The sequence below is a fragment of the Biomphalaria glabrata genome, chromosome 9 (assembly GCF_947242115.1).
Source record: "Biomphalaria glabrata chromosome 9, xgBioGlab47.1, whole genome shotgun sequence".
NCBI lineage: Eukaryota > Metazoa > Mollusca > Gastropoda > Planorbidae > Biomphalaria > Biomphalaria glabrata.
This window is the reverse complement of record NC_074719.1, coordinates 22139992-22160584: the sequence shown is the minus strand read 5'-3', so window position 1 is coordinate 22160584 and position 20593 is coordinate 22139992. Positions and strand designations below refer to the sequence as shown.

Below are 20593 nucleotides of genomic sequence, written 5' to 3'. Positions count from 1 at the left end.
TGAACCTTAGTACATACATGGGTGTTGTTTTTTAAAGCCTTCATTTCTGCATATATCTGTCTAAGAGTTGTCTACATTTTTTTAAAACTCTTCTATACTCTGACACCATTGGTTCTCTGTATTAATGTACATGCAAGATTCTATTTGTTATTGAATCGAATGAGAAACTAACACAAGAGACAGATATCTCAACGTTTCGGTGAGTTCCTTAGCTTCAAAAGTCAAGTTCCCCTTTCAGACCATGCGGTCTATAGGGCAGATGATGTTAAGGCAACGGTTAATGAGCAGGGTGTCATGGGGCCAGCACAAGGACCAACCTCCTTTACTTTACCCCAACTAAAGTCAGGTACTCATTAGAGCTGAGTGGACTTAGGGGCGCCCTAAAAATCCCGAATTCGAAATCTCGGTCTTCACAGAGATTCGAACCTAAGAACCGACCCCAGGTTCGAAAGCCAAGCGCTTAACCACTCAGCCACCGCGTCCCCTCCTTAATTTTAAAATGTGATATTTGTTAATGTTGTACATCAAACTTGATGTTTTATCCAGACCTTGATGTAGTACATCAGTCATGATGATTTTATCTAGACTTGATGTAGTCTTGGTTGTCATCGTTTAACTTAGAAATAAAAATAAAGAAAAATTATTATGGACATTTTTTAGTAACGTGCATACAAAATAATATTAATACTATGCATTACAATAACCACTTTGTTATCATCATACATTTTTTACTTATGCGTATCATATTTGTATGTGCGTGAACGAGGAAACCGATGATTACATGAAAATGCTTCAAAAATCTTTTTGGTTAGTTTTACAATTTTTTAACACTGAGTTAAAATTAAAACAGATTTCGTTTTTATAATTATAAATCTTAATTTACATCAGGGTCCGTTATTAGTAAGCCACAAAATAATTGGTTTAGAAAATTTAGCATTTGGCATTATGGGAAAAGGCAGTAGCGAGGTGGAGAAAAACATTAGGTCTAGATATAATAATTCTTCTGGTGAGAGATATGTTCTTGTAATTAATTTAGAAACACTTTGGATCTACTGCCGTTCTCTGACCTGTTTCCTCAACCACTCTCCCCTACCCCCCCATGATATCTTATTTTTTATTACTCCTGCTTCTCTTTATTTAATTCATTGAACTCTGAGATCAACGTTTAGAAAAATAAATTCCTGAAATTCCATTACAAAAATTAAAACGTAATTTCAAAGTCAGCCATGTCTGAACAACGTACGTCTTGGTGGAGAGTTGAAGTGGAAAAGTCTGGAGAGTAAATACAAGAAACATAGGAAAAAATACTTTTTAAAAACAAAGCTTATATTGAGTGGACAGAGAGAGAGAGAGAGAGAGAGAGAGAGAGAGAGAGAGAGAGAGAGCACTATTCAATCGATGCAGTAATTTTTAAAATTGCAAGCATTATCTCCCTTTTTTCCATATAAAACATCTATCATTAATTTCGACAAACTTCTAACTGATTAACTATTTTGTACATTTTAAAAAAATTATTTATGTGTAGTCATCGGCAATGAATAATTGTGCACAATTTCAGCTTAATCCGTAAGTGTAAGTGAGAGAGACTGTACAAGACTCCAACCATTAGGCCAACAGATGGAGAGAGTTGATATAAACGTTTTAAAAAGAAAGTTGGACAGTTTTGGCCTGATTTCAGATGAGAAAAAAAAAGAGATCCCCCCAAAAATTACAATTTCCAAAACTAGTGAAGACTTTTAAGTATAAGGGGAAAAAATGACTATGAATGCATCACCAATTGGTCTGCCTCTACACAGTTCAATTTCTCTAGTACCTCAAGCGGTCAGAGCTGTGACCTCTTGACCACTTGTTGACCAGTAATTATATTTTTGTGTAGGTGGCTGAAACAGCAACATTCATTATCAATGACTCGACTGAAATAGTTAAATGATCTATATCTATAAGTGGATTATGTAGATCAGATTAGCTCTGGGAGTATTTTTCTGTGATTCTGACATATAGAGCTTTCCTAGCTATATTAGTGGAGACAGAAAGACAGGATAATAGATAGACAGAAAAAGAGATAAATAGATAGACAGAAAGATAGATAGATAGATAGATAGATAGATAGATTATTTTAGTAGTGGGTTACAGGCGGTAAGGTGGACAAAAATTCGCTTACCGCACGGGATGACACCACCCCTGACGACTCCTCTGAATATCAAATCCATATTTCCTGCAATCATTACATACCGATCTAAGCTCTTCTTTTTAAACCACTTGTCTCATCATGAAACTTTAATGGAGCTCTAATTCTATTATTGGATGTATAATCAGTGCTTTTTTGTAAAAAAAAAAATAGATGCCTGTACTCAGTGATTAGGTGCAGGTTCTCAGTAGTTGATTGCCTAACTTTTAACTACTTTTAAAAATTAATAATAGACGTTAAAATACAAGAAAAGTCATAATTTTGTCAAAAAGGTGATGGTACGCCGTACCGGTGCTTACCGTCACACCAAAAAAGCCCTGGATGTATTTAAAAGCGAGTTTTTAAAAATAACCACATCATTTGCTCATTACACAACCGATTTAATGGGGTCAGGGGTCTCACTATCAATCGATGTCTTTCCTTCTGAAATAAATGTCTGGTTCCATCTTGAGACACACGCATACAATCCCTCCACACACACACATACACACACACACACACCTTCACAATACTCTCAGACTCGTACAGACTCACTCACTCAAACATTATCACTACACTTACAGCCACAAAGAAACTCACACAAGCGCGCACAGAAACACACACACACACTTATTGTGTACTTAGAACAGAAAAGAGAAAATAATCATAGAAAAAGAAATAGACACAAACAAAACGTAGGTAGATCTAGAAGGAGGCTGGCGCGAGCGACGTCTCGAGGAAGAGTTGTGAAACTAGCAGACGACAGTCTGCAGGCGTAGTGAGTCGACAGGCCGTCCGATGTACTTAGATAGCAAACATCTAATTAGTGAACTGACTGCAGACGGTGACGTGATGCTTGTAAGATTGAATAGATCCGGAGCTGTTACTAGCACGTGTTCGAATGACATGTAAGTATGTCAAACACATTACTTTAATTCGCACACAAATATTTGTTTCGTAGGAACACAGAATTCTGGGAGAGTTTTTACATCGTTTATGAAAATGTACTTTCTTATATAGTGTTGTCAAGTTTGTACTAATTGACTTAGAGGGAACAAATATATTTTTTTCCTGTTGTGTAAGTAATAGCCTTTAGATTTCAGCTTGAATTTTAATAAAGGAAATTAATGCGTTTTCAAGTCTTTTATCATTCTATATTCTTTTGTGGGCTTGATACACAAATTGTAAAATGCTTAGCAACCGAAACAAGAGGTCAAGTGTTCGAATCTCGGTTAGAACTCTGAAATGTTTAGGGGATTAAAGGTACTTAGTAATTGTCCCGACAACATGAGACGCTCATAAATCGTCGGTCATTGAAACATTTTAGCTAGGCTATTTATTTACCGCAGATCCTGAAAAAAAAAAGGATTTAGTTTTTACTTCGATTTTTTTATTTCTGTGTTTGTGAGTGTGCATGTAAATGAGGGATCTTCAAACCATGTGGGCTTTTTCCAGCCATAGACGCGGTGCACATCCATGCACGTATGTGTTTAAGAATCAAAGAATCATTTATTTAATAATGTCAATTCAGCGTTAATGTTGAATGGCTCTTGTTGGCTCAACTTGCTTGAGCTGAATAAATATTTGAAATAGATGTTTGATACAAGGTTTGATAATAAATCACTAAGTATTCATGTACATTGTCTTCATGGATAGACTCTTTTAGTGTTTGAAAACATATTATCTTGGGCTATCCCAAAAGTAGGACCAAACGACAAATTTGTATATTTTGAATCATTTTATAAAAAACAAGGTTACAAAAGACAGTTTGTGTTGAAACACAAACTCAAAATGATAGTTTACTTCCTAGTCCAAACCTCCCACAGGACGACGGGGGATGGGAGCAGGCAGGGTTTGAACCTTCGATCGTCGATAAATCCAAACGACAGTCCAGCGCGCAAACCGCACGACCAGTGGTCCACCCAGGTAGGCTTCAATGTTTTCAGAAAGAAAATCCGAATGAAATTATATCAAAGACAAATGAGAGATAAGAATGGAGAAAGAAGGGTAACAGATCTTGTGTAGTGCCCCAACCGTCCCGCAGATCAAAGGATACGTGAAAGTGAATGTAAAGTTAGATGTGAACCTGGCCTAACTAGTTTGTGGTCTATAGGGCAGATGATGTAAAGTTCTTCTGTTTTTGTGGCCTACGGTTAACGAGGGTGTCATGTAGCCAGCACAACGACCAACCGCCTTTGCTTTTCCCCAACTAATGTCAGGTACCCATTAGAGCTGGGTAGACTCAGAAGTTGAAAATCCCAGTCTTCACCAGGATTCGAACCCGGGACCCTCGGTTCGAAGTAATGAAAAGGCTCAATCTCATATTCGAATACTCCAAAAAAAAAAAAAAAAAAAAAAAAAAAAAAAATCCCGCTATATATATGATCATAAAAATGATATTTATAAGATTACTATTCGTCTTAAATTAGGTCTAACATATAATGCATACTAATTAGCTTTTTCTTATAAAAAACTGCTTGCATAATTAATTTAAAAAATTAGAATTTTCGCTTTCAGTAAAAAAAAAAGTAGCCGTTGCATCAGAACTTTGAATGGTCTAAAATATTGTGAAGTCGGATTTTCAATATCTCTTCTAGTTTACGAGATCTAAACGGGACGGACGGACGGACAGACGGACAGAGGGACAGACATTTCGCACAAAACTAATAGCGTCTTTTCCGCTTTCGGGGGCCGCTAAAGAAAGGTTTTGTCTATTCTGCTATTTCCTTTTATGATAATATTTTACGTATTATTATTATTTTATTTATTTTGTATATCGTAACTCATTGCGCTCAGGTAAGAACTCTTTTGTTGGGACATATGGGTTTAATTTATTAGGGCTAAGGTTTCCATGCTGTTTATGTCGCTCAGCAAATACACCTCAGCTGGAGTGAAATCTAAATTAAAATTATATCGATCGAGATTCGAACCCAAACCTCAGTGAGGTAGTCAACCAGTTTATGCCACGCCTTTATAGATAGCTTCCTATATTGTGTTAGATCAGTCTGCATCGACTGCTAACTCACAAACCATGATATGTTTGTTGTGAACAAATCTTTTTATTTAATGTTATGCTCATTAGTTGTTTTACTGGATCGAGTGATTCCTGTCTGTTCTGTTTTCACACTTGATCTGTATTAAAGAACTGACTTTACGTTTCTTAATGACCAGATTGTAAGTGCTATTTTATGCTTATCAGGTCCATCATAGACAAGTGCTAGAGTCTACACTAAGAGGTTTATCCTGCCATTAAGGCCAGCTAACAAGAGTGATTTCCCTTGGATTATTGCATTATCTCCGCTAGTCGACTCTCTTCCTTAAGAACTGGGATAGGAAAGGGAGAAAAAAAAAGAAATATTTCCACATCAAGCAGAGTGCGTTTTGTTGGACTCTTGTGTACAGTTGGGATCATGTCACTTTCACACCATCTTATGTCAGCACTCCTCCTTCTGAGTCATGTGGCTCTGTCAGTACAAGATAATGGGTAAGTAATCGGGTTTGAATCTACCCACTGTACAGTTGGAATATAACACAGATATACGCACACATACTCGGACATATCCGCATGCACACATATCCTCATACACCACACACACACACACACAATTAACGAGAGCAATGCAGAAGCAAATTAGGGAGTGACTACCATAGATTAGATCAGCTTAACGCCTAGAATGTAGATCAAATTAGGGAGTGACTACCATAGATCTAGATCAGCTTAACGACTAGAATGTAGATCAAATTAGGGAGTGACTACCATAGATCTAGATCAGCTTAACGACCAGAATGTAGATCAAATTAGGGAGTGACTACCAAAGATCTAGATCAGCTTAACGCCTAGAATGTAGATCAAATTAGGGAGTGACTACCATAGATCTAGATCAGCTTAACGACTAGAATGTAGATCAAATTAGGGAGTGACTACCAAAGATCTAGATCAGCTTAACGACTAGAATGTAGATCAAATTAGGGAGTGACTACCATAGATCTAGATCAGCTTAACGCCTAGAATGTAGATCAAATTAGGGAGTGACTACCATAGATCTAGATCAGCTTAACGACTAGAATGTAGATCAAATTAGGGAGTGACTACCATAGATCTAGATCAGCTTAACGCCTAGAATGTAGATCAAATTAGGGAGTGACTACCATAGATCTAGATCAGCTTAACGACTAGAATGTAGATCAAATTAGGGAGTGACTACCATAGATCTAGATCAGCTTAACGCCTAGAATGTAGATCAAATTAGGGAGTGACTACCATAGATCTAGATCAGCTTAACGACTAGAATGTAGATCAAATTAGGGAGTGACTACCATAGATCTAGATCAGCTTAACGCCTAGAATGTAGATCAAATTAGGGAGTGACTACCATAGATCTAGATCAGCTTAACGACTAGAATGTAGATCAAATTAGGGAGTGACTACCATAGATCTAGATCAGCTTAACGCCTAGAATGTAGATCAAATTAGGGAGTGACTACCATAGATCTAGATCAGCTTAACGACTAGAATGTAGATCAAATTAGGGAGTGACTACCATAGATCTAGATCAGCTTAACGCCTAGAATGTAGATCAAATTAGGGAGTGACTACCATAGATCTAGATCAGCTTAACGCCTAGAATGTAGATCAAATTAGGGAGTGACTACCATAGATCTAGATCAGCTTAACGACTAGAATGTAGATCAAATTAGGGAGTGACTACCATAGATCTAGATCAGCTTAACGCCTAGAATGTAGATCAAATTAGGGAGTGACTACCATAGATCTAGATCAGCTTAACGACTAGAATGTAGATCAAATTAGGGAGTGACTACCATAGATCTAGATCAGCTTAACGACTAGAATGTAGATCAAATTAGGGAGTGACTACCATAGATCTAGATCAGCTTAACGCCTAGAATGTAGATCAAATTAGGGAGTGACTACCATAGATCTAGATCAGCTTAACGCCTAGAATGTAGTTCAAATTAGGGAGTGACTACCATAGATCTAGATCAGCTTAACGCCTAGAATGTAGTTCAAATTAGGGAGTGACTACCATAGATCTAGATCAGCTTAACGACTAGAATGTAGATCAAATTAGGGAGTGACTACCATAGATCTAGATCAGCTTAACGACTAGAATGTAGATCAAATTAGGGAGTGACTACCAAAGATCTAGATCAGCTTAACGACCAGAATGTAGATCAAATTAGGGAGTGACTACCATAGATCTAGATCAGCTTAACGCCTAGAATGTAGAACAAATTAGGGAGTGACTACCATAGATCTAGATCAGCTTAACGACTAGAATGTAGATCAAATTAGGGAGTGACTACCATAGATCTAGATCAGCTTAACGCCTAGAATGTAGATCAAATTAGGGAGTGACTACCATAGATCTAGATCAGCTTAACGACTAGAATGTAGATCAAATTAGGGAGTGACTACCATAGATCTAGATCAGCTTAACGACTAGAATGTAGATCAAATTAGGGAGTGACTACCATAGATCTAGATCAGCTTAACGACTAGAATGTAGATCAAATTAGGGAGTGACTACCAAAGATCTAGATCAGCTTAACGCCTAGAATGTAGATCAAATTAGGGAGTGACTACCATAGATCTAGATCAGCTTAACGACTAGAATGTAGATCAAATTAGGGAGTGACTACCATAGATCTAGATCAGCTTAACGACTAGAATGTAGATCAAATTAGGGAGTGACTACCAAAGATCTAGATCAGCTTAACGACTAGAATGTAGATCAAATTAGGGAGTGACTACCAAAGATCTAGATCAGCTTAACGACTAGAATGTAGATCAAATTAGGGAGTGACTACCAAAGATCTAGATCAGCTTACCGACTAGAATGTAGATCAAATTAGGGAGTGACTACCAAAGATCTAGATCAGCTTAACGACTAGAATGTAGATCAAATTAGGGAGTGACTACCATAGATCTAGATCAGCTTAACGCCTAGAATGTAGAACAAATTAGGGAGTGACTACCAAAGATCTAGATCAGCTTAACGCCTAGAATGTAGATCAAATTAGGGAGTGACTACCATAGATCTAGATCAGCTTAACGACTAGAATGTAGATCAAATTAGGGAGTGACTACCATAGATCTAGATCAGCTTAACGACTAGAATGTAGATCAAATTAGGGAGTGACTACCATAGATCTAGATCAGCTTAACGCCTAGAATGTAGATCAAATTAGGGAGTGACTACCAAAGATCTAGATCAGCTTAACGACTAGAATGTAGATCAAATTAGGGAGTGACTACCATAGATCTAGATCAGCTTAACGACTAGAATGTAGATCAAATTAGGGAGTGACTACCATAGATCTAGATCAGCTTAACGACTAGAATGTAGATCAAATTAGGGAGTGACTACCATAGATCTAGATCAGCTTAACGACTAGAATGTAGATCAAATTAGGGAGTGACTACCATAGATCTAGATCAGCTTAACGACTAGAATGTAGATCTATTCCATTGACATGGTAAACATTAAAAAGCAACACATAAAATATGACTTCCGGGTCACACTTCGAAGTTTCTCTAGCTAAAATTTGAATTTCGAACAATATGTGCTCAGCCAGGGTGGAGGCAAGTTTGAGGTTCAATACCCTCCACCGAAAAAAACACCAACTCACATTGACCTGTTGCTCCATTAATAGAATGCCTTAAAGAGCATATTTGATATTTGAACTGCAATTTTTTGAGATAAAAATTGCGGTGTAAACACTTCATAAACTGTATTTCTTTCTGAAAATTTCTGTATATCAGAAATAAAGACAAACGCTTAGTGCTTGGGGAATCTATTTCAGCTTCAGAAACTCACGGGGAAGAAGCAACGCAAACAGATATAGATAGATAGATAGATAGATAGATAGATAGATAGATAGATAGATAGATAGATAGATAGATAGATAGATAGATAGATAGATAGATAGATAGATAGTTATATTCCTTTGTTTAATTCTCTACGTGTTTCTCTATGTGACCTCCTGCTTAGATCAACACAGTCTCCACTAGCATCAAACATTTCTATCAAGGTACAGAAGACTTCAGAGACCGAGCGCAGGTTTAGATTTACTTACACATTACATGCACCAAAAGTTGTTGACCTAGTTGTCACTATAGTCACAATGTTTGTATCACCAACACAGAAGTGTCACTAAATAGAGACATGACTCACTGATCTATTTATTACATCTGCACTAGAAAATATATTGGATTAAGTTTAGTTCATCTTGAGTATTTCATTTACACGAATTTACACCAAATTTACTGCCGAAATGGATGTGTGTGTGTGTGTGTAGTAGGATGTCTCTGTTGCAAACTAAATAGAAAAGCTTTGAGCTTCTAATATCAACATTTCTCAATGTCTAGCAAATGATCTCTGTAACAATTTGTTTTGTACCGCTTCTAAGGTGTCCATTTGTTTTTAAGTGAGTTTTATGTCGTAGAGTGAAGGTCTAATATTTCCTTGATATTGAATTAATGTTGTGCTAGAAACAAGAAGCGCTGACAACCTTGATCCTAAAGATTGAACACAAAAGTATCTTCTAGCGGTAACACAAAACATTTGCCTTAGCCAATCAGTTCTCTTTAGTTTGTTCACCCGAGACACCAAAATGATAGCTATTTATAGTATTTACACCATGTAGGATATTCTCCAATGGCTTATGAAATTAATCTCAATGTTCATTAACGCAAACGAATTTCGAAAAATTACCCCACCACCACCATCACCTCCACCACCATCACCACCACCACCATCACCACCACCATTACCACCACCATCACCACCACCCTACCACCACCATCACCACCACCACCATCACCACCACCACCATCATCACCACCACCATCATCACCACCATCACCACCACCCTACCACTACCATCACCACCACCCTACCACTACCATCACCACCACCATCACCACCACCCTACCACCACCATCACCACCACCACCATCATCACCACCATCCTCATTTCCCAATTATTCCTAGTCTCTTTGTGTAGCTGGAGTTAATTGTATTATGAACTCTCCTTACTATTGACTATAGATCTTATATATCGATTACGTGGGTCACCTCTGTTACGCTTTCCTCCTTAAAGCTCGCCAAAGAAGATAGCCTTTGGCATGCGGTCGTCTCCCATGCGGGATAAGTGTATAATAAGTAACTCATGCGCCATTTCGCCCTCACTGGCATAGAGGAAAGTAGCTGGCAGCAGATGGCCTCTGAGAGAGACAGTTGGAGAGCTCTCACTAAGTTTGCGGGACAAACATTTGAGACTTAGAGAATAGCCATTATTGAAGACAGGCGCAGAAGACGGAAAGAAAACTTAAATAGACGGCTTTGTCTGCATGAGTTACAGGAAAATATGCAGGTCAAAACTGGGTCTGTATAGTCATGTGAATCACTGCACGTTGATCTTCGGAAGCGAAGACATTGCCATCATTACTGTAGAGTGTAGACTAGTGTTAAGAGTGAACTTATTTCAGTTCCTCTACTCACAGCTTACAGTTAATGACGTTTTATTACTGCCCTTACCATTTCTGACTTCCGCCTGACTAGTTCCGGCTCTGGTCACGTGTTTGTTATCAAAATAAATAAATGTAGTACTCTACTAAACTCTGCTCTGAGGATTATATTTCTCCTCGTCTTTGTGAAGGAGTCTCATTTCCTGGTCTCAGGTATCCTGCTTAGAAATACTTGAAGTAATTGATTGTATACACAACCTTCAATTTTCTAACGAGTTAACTTAAATGGCGCAGGAGCCAGGAAAAAAAGGGGGATGCAACTCGTTTTGGTAATACTATGTGTATTGTTAAAGTGGATATATCATCGAAGATGCCTGGCTAGTTAGAGTTGTCTTGTAGTTGTCATTATGCTTTAATAATAAATTACATTTGTTTTTTAAAGTTGAACTTTCTCTATTATAATAAGTTCTCTCTATAAGTTCTCTCTTTAAGTTCTCTCTTTAAGTTCTCTCTTTCTCTCTGTAAGTTCGCTTTATTCGTTCTCTCCTAAAGTTCTCTCTATCTGTTCAGTCTTCAAGTTCTCTCTATAAGTTCTCTCTTTCATTTCTCTCTTTAAGTTCTTTCTTTAAGTTCTCTCTATAAGTTCTCTCTTTAAAATCTCTCTTTAAGTTCCCTCTTTCAGTTCTCTTTATTCGTTTTCTCCTCAAGTTTTCTCTATAAGTTCTCTCTTTAAGTTCTCTTTTCAAGTTCTCTCTTTCAATTCTCTTTTTAAGTTCTCTCTTTAATTTCTATCTTTAAGTTCTCTATACGTTCTCTATTTAAGTTCTTTCTTTAAGTTCTCTCTTTAAGTTCTCTCTTTCAGTTCTCTCTTTAAGTTCCTCTCTTTAAGTTCTCTCTATAAGTTCTCTCTTTCAGTTCTCTTTTTAAGTTCTCTCTTTAAGTTCTCTCTTTCAGTTCTCTTTCAGTTCTCTCTTTAAGTTCTCTCTTTAAGTTCTATCTATAAGTTCTCTCTTTCAGTTCTCTTTTTAAGTTCTCTCTTTAAGTTCTCTCTTTCAGTTCTCTTTCAGTTCTCTCTTTAAGTTCTCTCTTTAAGTTCTATCTATAAGTTCTCTCTTTAAGTTCTCTCTTTAAGTTCTCTCTTTAAGTTCTCTCTTTCAGTTCTCTCTTTCAGTTCTCTTTTTAAGTTCTCTCTTTAAGTTCTCTCTTTATGTTCTCTCTTTAAGTTCTCTCTATAATTTCTCTCTTTAAGTTCTCATTTCAAGTTATCTCTTTCAATTCTCTCTTTAAGTTCTCTCTTTAAGTTCTATCTTTAAGTTCTCTATACGTTCTCTATATAAGTTCTCTCTTTAAGTTTTCTCTTTAAGTTCTCTTTATTCGTTCTCTCCTCAAGTTCTCTCTATCTGTTCAGCCTTCAAGTTCTCACTATCTGTTCAGCCTTCAAGTTCTCTCTTTAATTTCTCTCTTCAAGTTCAAGTTCTCTCTTTAAGTTCTCTCTTTAAGTTCTCTCTTTAATTTCTATCTTTAAGTTCTCTATACGTTCTCTATTAAAGTTCTCTCTTTAAGTTCTCTTTATTCGTTCTTTCCTCAAGTTCTCTCTATCTGTTCAGTCTTCAAGTTCTCTCTATACGTTCTATCTCTATGATCTCTCCATAAAATCTCTTAAATTATAGTTCATTCTCTCTATAATTATATTATTGTGTACTAGATATATAACTAACAGTCTTATTGAAAAAGTAAGTACACCTATTAAATATAGCAGATTGAAAAGTACAATCCTATTAAACAATTACATGAAATAATATAATTTAAAATATTTATCACATACATATAACTGTTCCATACTCTATTTACATATACCATTTACATATCAAAATTACTTAATAAAGTTTTAATTAATATTGTTTTGAAATCTGAGCAATTATAGAATTGACTCTGATCTTAAGTCTTGTTTCAACTGAGGACTATGCTAATGATAGGAGCTAAAAAGACTTATGATTAAAAACCGCTTAGCTACATATTTGTTAACCAGCTCTCGAAGGTTTGGTCTTCATTAGTTTGTTCTTTAAACAAATTATTTTATTTGACATCGTTTTATAGTTCAATACGTTGATTTGTCTTCTGATGTATAGCCTAGTGCCAGTCTACTGCGTCAAGAAACCTGTGTATAGTCCTATTATAGACAGACACATGATTAAGCCATGGAACAATATGGTAAAGCTAAAAATGTATCAATTTTTTCAAGTCATAGGACACAATAACAATAAGGCTTGTCTTCGAGTCCGAAGATTAGTGAGGAGTGCAGTATTTCCCGTGGATGTGCAGCCCCAGCTGTGACCTACATATTTAGCTACATCCAGAGCAAGCATGACCATTGTCCGCAGGTGGTAGATTTAGATTTTCTTTTCGCCGTTTGCGTTTGTCCTTGGCAGCGGATTTTCTTTTGGTCTCAAATGTGTATTATGCGGCCTTCCTTAGTGACCTCCAGCTGTCTCGTTCTGAGGCCACATGCAACCAGGTGCTCTCTTCTATGTCAGCCAAGGAAAGTTGACGTCTAAGCTGGTCTTTGAAGCGTTTCCGTGGGGCGCCTCTGTTACGTCGACCACCATACGGGATACGTGGCCTAACCAGCGTAACTGCCGGACCATAAGAAGTCCCTCTATACTGTCCATAGCGGCGTTCGCATGGACACCGCTGTGTGTAGTGCGGTCTTGCCACCGTATGTCCATGATGGAGCGTAAGCATCTTTGGTGGAAGCGCTCAAGAAGTCTTAGTTGTTTCTGTATAGTGTCCATGTCTCAGAACCACATAGGACACAATATGGTAATATAAAAAAATTAACAACCAATTTTCCTTCACGAATTTATTGTCTAAATATGTTAAGCATTAACATTTCATTTTACTGTTACAATTTTAATTTTATTTATTTCGCACGCTTCTATGCTATTGTAGTTCCATAAACTATGGCGATGCTCATCATAAAATATAAAGCTCATTACCTTCTGTCTGATCACTACTGCTACCCAACCTACCAAATGCGTTTATTTATTTACACTACTGCTACCCAACCTGCAAAATGAGTATATTTATTTACACTACTGCTACCCAACCTGCCTAATGAGTTTATTGATTTACATCACCGCTACCCAACCTGCCTAATGAGTTTATTTATTTACACTACTGCTACTCAACCTGCAAAATGAGTATATTTATTTACACTACTGCTACCCAACCTGCCTAATGAGTTAATTTTTTACACTACAGATGATCGAATGGAGGAACGTATAATAATATTTTTAAAAAAAGGAAGTTCCCCTTTCAGACCTCACAATGGGGCAGAAGTGAATTTCATGTTTCTGTGACCCACGTTTAAAGAGGGTGTCATGGGGCACAACTCAAACTACCTTTCGCCTAGCTAATGACTCAAGGGCACCCTAAAAATTCCGGAATTCAAAATTCACCTCTTTACCAGGATTCAAACCCGAGACCTCTCGATTCGGATGCCAAGTGCCCCCAACATTTTCTAGGAGATAACATGGATATTTCTCACACAAGAAATACATAAACGATTTAAAATATAAAATGTAAACAGTCTAACAGCATGAGAGTGTGAACCGTAAATACAGAGAAAGGCGTCTTGAGGATCATCATTATCATCAAACTACTTTGAAGTGATGGCCGGAGAAGCTCAGTTCCTCTCTTTATCATCAAACTACTTTGAAGTGATGGCCTGAGAAGCTCAGTTCCTCTCTTTATCATCAAACTACTTTGAAGTGATGGCCGGAGAAGCTCAGTTCCTCTCTTTATCATCAAACTACTTTGAAGTGATGGCCTGAGAAGCTCAGTTCCTCTCTTTATCATCAAACTACTTTGAAGTGATGGCCGGAGAAGCTCAGTTCCTCTCTTTATCATCAAACTACTTTGAAGTGATGGCCGGAGAAGCTCAGTTCCTCTCTTTATCATCAAACTACTTTGAAGTGATGGCCGGAGAAGCTCAGTTCCTCTCTTTATCATCAAACTACTTTGAAGTGATGGCCGGAGAAGCTCAGTTCCTCTCTTTATCATCAAACTACTTTGAAGTGATGGCCGGAGAAGCTCAGTTCCTCTCTTTATCATCAAACTACTTTGAAGTGATGGCCTGAGAAGCTCAGTTCCTCTCTTTATCATCAAACTACTTTGAAGTGATGGCCGGAGAAGCTCAGTTCCTCTCTTTATCATCAAACTACTTTGAAGTGATGGCCTGAGAGGCTCAGTTCCTCTCTTGCTAAAGTCCTGGACAGAAACCCGGATCTTGTGTGTAACTGAGTCCTATCCTTTGGAATTGTGCGTCTCTAAAGACAATCATTTCCCTGTGCAACTTCCTGTGTGGCTAAAGAAGCCAATACTTGACACACAGCTGCGGTCTCAGGTTAGACATATGTTGCATTTTCACCCTTCTTTCTATTTCTGTTGTGTATGGCATCTGCAATCCGAGACTTCTCCTTTATGCTCGATCTCCATGTGTATCTATCCAGTGCCGCTTCTTTTCCCAGCTGTTAGTGTCGATTTCGAAGAGTCTGTCACCATACATGAACCGTGGCTGAAATGAGACCTGTCAAGACAGACTCTACAAGTCTTTGCAGTCGAAAAGAATATGGGAGACTGTTTCATTCCCCCGCAGCGGGGAAGCTGTGAGTGGAAGTTTGGCATGACCATTGCAAAATGTATAAACCAAATGGACAATGACCCGCCCTGCACTATGATGTAATAGTTTGTTCAGGCAGGTGTTTAGAAAAGCACTAAAAGTATTATAGGGTTACTTATAAATACTTAACCTATCATTACTTCAGTACTTTGTACACCGGATACTTAAAACATCTTTCTATTTGTACATTTTCCTCCATCTATACAATGTCCTTTAGAGATGGCGAGAAAAAGTCGTTGGACAATGTTTAATTATATAACAGCATGAATCGGACATTATAACGCGAACAGTATAGAGCGAGCTTTTTAAAAACAAACACATTTTTTTAGATTAGTTATAAATTAATTCAAAATTCTCAAAAAAAAAAAATGCATTTCTCACTTCATGTTGGAAAAAATAAATTATTCACATTACTGAGTTATAATCCACGTGGGTGTTTCCATATGAAGGTCTGTGAGTTGGCAGCTGTGGGGAAGTGTTTACATATGAAGGTCTGTGAGTTGGCAGCTGTGGGGAAGTGTTTACATATGAAGGTCTGTGAGTTGGCAGCTGTGGGGAAGTGTTTACATATGAAGGTCTGTGAGTTGGCAGCTGTGGGGAAGTGTTAAAATACGTTTTGAACCAGCAATTTCTTTCCATCAGCCAAGCTCTTCATCTGAATGTTTGAGTTGTAGTTAGTTACTCCCCTTTAACTCTGGTTTCTGTCATAGCTTTGACAATCTTTGTACTGAATGTATTATTCTATAGCAGTTGAATTCTATTTCAGATGTACACAATTGTACATTCCTTCACGCTATAGATGTATTCTGTCGATTTACCCTTAGACTTTAGACCTTTGAAATTATATTTAATATTATATATAAAATGAAATGTATACTTTAATATTTTCCTGTTAAAAATAACTTGAAGACTGTCTGATCAGTGATTGTTTCTTAGCTTGCGATAAAGCACTTTTATTATTGCCTATATCTCTGTACCCATTTTTAGTTGTATCGGTAAAACAAATATTGGCTTTTTCTCTATTTTAGGAAAGCTTAAAAAAAAATCTTTTTTGTGCTGAAATATTAAACTTCTGAATTCTGAATAGTTTTTTTTTTTAAATATCAATAATTATACAATAGAACAACCAAAATTATAAAAAAAAATCCTTTGAAAAACAACAACAACAAAGCCTATGAGAAAGAACTCCACACTTACAACTATATATCTCAATAATGTAGAAGTTTTTTTCCATAGCCTAAATCAAACAAAATGATTAATTATCTATAATTACCAATAATGGTTAGGTACAAAAAAATAATTGTTTAATGGGAGAAATAACGTGTTCAATTATCTAAGGGGACGAGACCCTATATATTTAGCGTATCTTTGAATACTGAAGGATCAATTTCCCTTGTTCCCTTATTGAATAATCGGTTATTTTGTAATATTGATTTATGTCTCGTCTATAAAAATGAATAATTGTGCAAAGTTTAAACTTGATCAGAAAATTGGTGAGGAAAAAATAACATGTAGAAACTTTTAACCAGATAGACAGACAGACCAACCTTATATTAACTGTAGTTGTATCAGTTAGTTGGGATCACTCATGTAATGAAGTCTGTAAAGGATCTTTACAAATAACACTAAATCTAGAAATATTTGTAGCCGTTGTTTTTGTTTATCGCCATTTCATGCTATTAGATTTATCAATACGCTATGATCCTTACACTCATCTGGACCTGTTGGGAAAATGGGGGGAGGGGAAGAAATAGTGGTATATATTTGAGAATTGTACTGTAATCACTTTTAAAAGCATTAATAAAAAAAAAAGAAGGGAAAGACCTGGATTCGAACTCATGGCTTACATTTCCTCAAGCCAACATACTAACCAGTCTACCATTGAGGTGTGGTGAGATAGTGAGGTATAGTTATCTTTTGTTTGTTTCAAACTTATTTTAAGCGGAGACCTATACAGGGGACTAATTCAGCTTATACCACTACTTTAGGCAATTACAATCTCTTTCCCTGGTTCGAGATACCAAACAAAATAATGAAATACTGTTAATGTTCGATAAGCAATTACTTATTTGTTTCATAGAAAGGAAATGTTTTGACTTAGAGACAAGGACGCGACTAGTAAAAATAGGAAGTAAGAATAGGAATTGAGGAGGAATAGCGAAATGTAGACAGATTCTGACGGCCTTAGAGAGAGACAGTTTTTATGGACATAGAGATGTAGCTAGTCGACATTCGACAGTTCCCTTCGTTATCATTAAAAATCGTGTTCGACATTCACTACCAGCGTCGACTAACTTATAGTGTTGGCCTTATTGGATTTCATTATTTGAGTGTTACCTCCGTTTGACTTATATGCATAAGACACAGTATGGAAACGCCTAACATTACAAATAGCTAATGAACTAATTGGTTAATTTTTCTTTTTATTGGTTCTTGTTATGTCAGGTAAAAGAAATTATTGTGCGAAATTTCAGCTTCATCCGAGATTGGGTGTCGGAAAAATAACGTGTACACACTTTTTGCCAGACAGATTTTGTATAAGTTTTGTAATAAAAATTACCACATTTTTCTATAGCCTAGAATTATTTTTAGGTTTACTTAAAATCGGGATAAAGTTGCATGCATTCATTTAGGCACATTAATTTTCTGACCATTTTTTGTTGTTGTTGATGTGTTTAAATGTTAATGTCTTTTTTTTTGTCTTAATTTTGAATAGTTGAAGAAACAAAAACAAATGAAGTCATTAAACTTCAAACTGTATGTAGTAAATTGGAACATAGACAATGTATTCATAACTTGGCGTTATGTTTGTAGTTTATTCGTAGACTAACCAGGTAATAAACATAGGACTTGTACGTTTGTTTGACTTAGACTTACCTCTAACATTTCATGCCATCTGTCAAAACTGTCATAAGTAGTTAGTGTCAGAGCATTTGGTCTGAAAATTGTGTGTGTGTGTTTGTGTGAAGTCGAGCTAATTAAACACCCGTAACGCAACACCTGCTCATGTTTCACAATTCCAAGTTCTAGCTAAGTCGTCAAATATAATTCGTTTTCAAGAAGTTCTTTCTTCTACCAAGTAATTTTTTTCTCACTTTCTCTCTTTCTCTGTATCTCTCGTTATCTCTCTTTTTCTCTCTTTAACTTTCTTTTTCTCTTTCTCTCTCCATCTCTTTTTTCCTCTCCATACATCTTATCTCCTTTTCTTTCTCTTTATTTCTCTCTCTCTCTCTCTCTCTCTCTCTCTCTCTCGATAAATATATGTCGCTCTTTATTTCTCTTTATTTTTCATTAACTCTCTGTTTTTCTGTTTTTCTCTATTTTTAGCTCTGTTTTTTTCTTTCTCTCCATACGGTCCCCGTCATTTCATCCCCGTTTACTTCATCCCCTGGTCACTTCATCCCCTGGCCATTTCATCCATTGGTCATTTCATCCACTGGTCATTTCATCCTCTAGTCCATCAAATAATAATTGTAAAATGTATGAAATTAACAATATTTCATATTTTTTAATTTACATAACAAAAAAAGAATTAACATTAATAAATAAGAATAGAATATAATCTATAGAGCTAACGTTAAAATTGCTTTTGCGTGTTAATTGAAATCAATAAGGTTGGCTATTGATAGTAGGTACAGAAGACGATTCTTTGATTCGTATTGCTGTACATCATTTGTATATTCTTGGCCAGTGTTTGCGTTATTCTTGAAGTCAGCGTGTATTAGAATAAATAAAATGTTTGAAACAGGGTTTGAACTGACACGCTCATATTGAAGACAGAACGACTGACAAATAAAGTGACAGATGACCTTCAGGAGTTATCAGCGACAAGATCATAAGTAGTCTAGTCGTTCTCATCTCTCAAAAGATGTTCCCTACTTCTACCACACCTTTTGCCTTTGATGATACATTATGAGCGCAGAGCGGCCTGATCAGAAGTATTGTAATCGTACTTCTGTCTCTAAAAAGATGTTCCCTACTTCCACCAGACCTTGACCTTCGATCATTACATCACGCAATATGCTCAAGATAATATTGACATCCCTACAACAAACAGAAACACTAAAAGTTAAATTCAAACTCCACCTTACAATATGTTATACTTATTTACATATATGATACATACATATATTAGATATAAATGGATAGCAGCACCAGGGACCAAGTTTTTAAGAGAGAAAGTAGTGAATTAAGATGCTACGAAAATAAGGGAATACGCCGACCGAGGCTCGAACCTGTGACTCTGAATTCGACACCACCGGCTAGCGATAAAGCACTAAGAGAACTTAACCTCTAGACCATCGGAATGTCCAAAAAAACATTCTTCTGATCCAGAGTCATTTCGCTCGTATGCAAATTACCATCCCAGTGGTCAAAGGTCACAAGCCCTAGCTAGCTCCTCCGCCACCTCGCAGCATCCGTTCACCAACAGCTTCAATAGAGCCGACACAGACAGCCGTTAGGCATGTATTAGACAAACAATGGCTCTATCTAATTGTGTATCTCTCATAATGACAAGTGGACAACATAAACACATAACATATAGAAGCTTCAGTGGGCATGAGCAATTCAGCTGTGAACGTAAATATGAAGTTGAAGCTAGGTGCTGAAACAAATGTGATACAGAACCTGTGGTCCTGGGTGAAGAGTGGGATTTTGAATTTCGGGATTCTAAGGGCCCCAACTGTAATGGGTACCTGACTTTATTTGGGAAAAGTAAAGGCGGTTGGTCATTGTGAAGGCCACATGATACCCTTGTTAACCATGGGCCACAGATGACCTTAACATCATATGCCCTATAGATCGCAAGGTCTGAAAGGGGAAATTAATTTTACTAACTATGAGCTAATTATTATAAGTTTTCAATTAGTTTATTATCTTTCTGAATGCCATCTAAATCAAAACGTTTACAAAAATATATTGTTATGTTATTACAGTAAGTAATTGTACAAAACGTATATACTATATATATATGCATTACACAATATCTTTCTAAACAATCGGCATTTATTTATTTTTTTATAAGTAATACAGAAAATAAAAATTGTCGCTCTTTTTTTGTAGTTATTATGATGTCAGCCCAAAGCTTGTAGTGATAAAAAATTAGTGCATATCGTTAATGTTTGTTTTACCAAAGGATGGCACTAATTAACTTTATAAAGTATACTATTACTTCTGGCTTGAATCTGTTCTTTCCCATCTAAAGTAGACTAAAATAACTTCCAGGCATCTATTGTCTAATTGGACATGATCT

The 20593-nt window shown here is 36.6% G+C and overlaps 1 protein-coding gene across 3 annotated transcripts in view; it reads left to right on the top strand.

Annotated features, from left to right (window-relative positions):
* Window positions 1-2861: 2861 nt before the first annotated feature.
* Window positions 2862-20593, top strand: part of LOC106059807 (myosin-3-like) — a 49170-nt gene continuing 31438 nt past the window's right edge. Inside the window, exons 1-3 of one of the 3 annotated variants that reach the window (XM_056040216.1) lie at window positions 2862-3075; window positions 5367-5651; window positions 9181-9249. In XM_056040216.1, coding sequence (XP_055896191.1) covers window positions 5578-5651; window positions 9181-9249 — 143 coding nt within the window. In that variant the 5' untranslated portion in view covers window positions 2862-3075; window positions 5367-5577. Of the gene's footprint in view, window positions 3076-3097; window positions 3246-5366; window positions 5652-9180; window positions 9250-20593 lie in introns of those variants that run through there. The other 2 variants (XM_056040217.1, XM_056040218.1) reach the window with 2 other exon arrangements.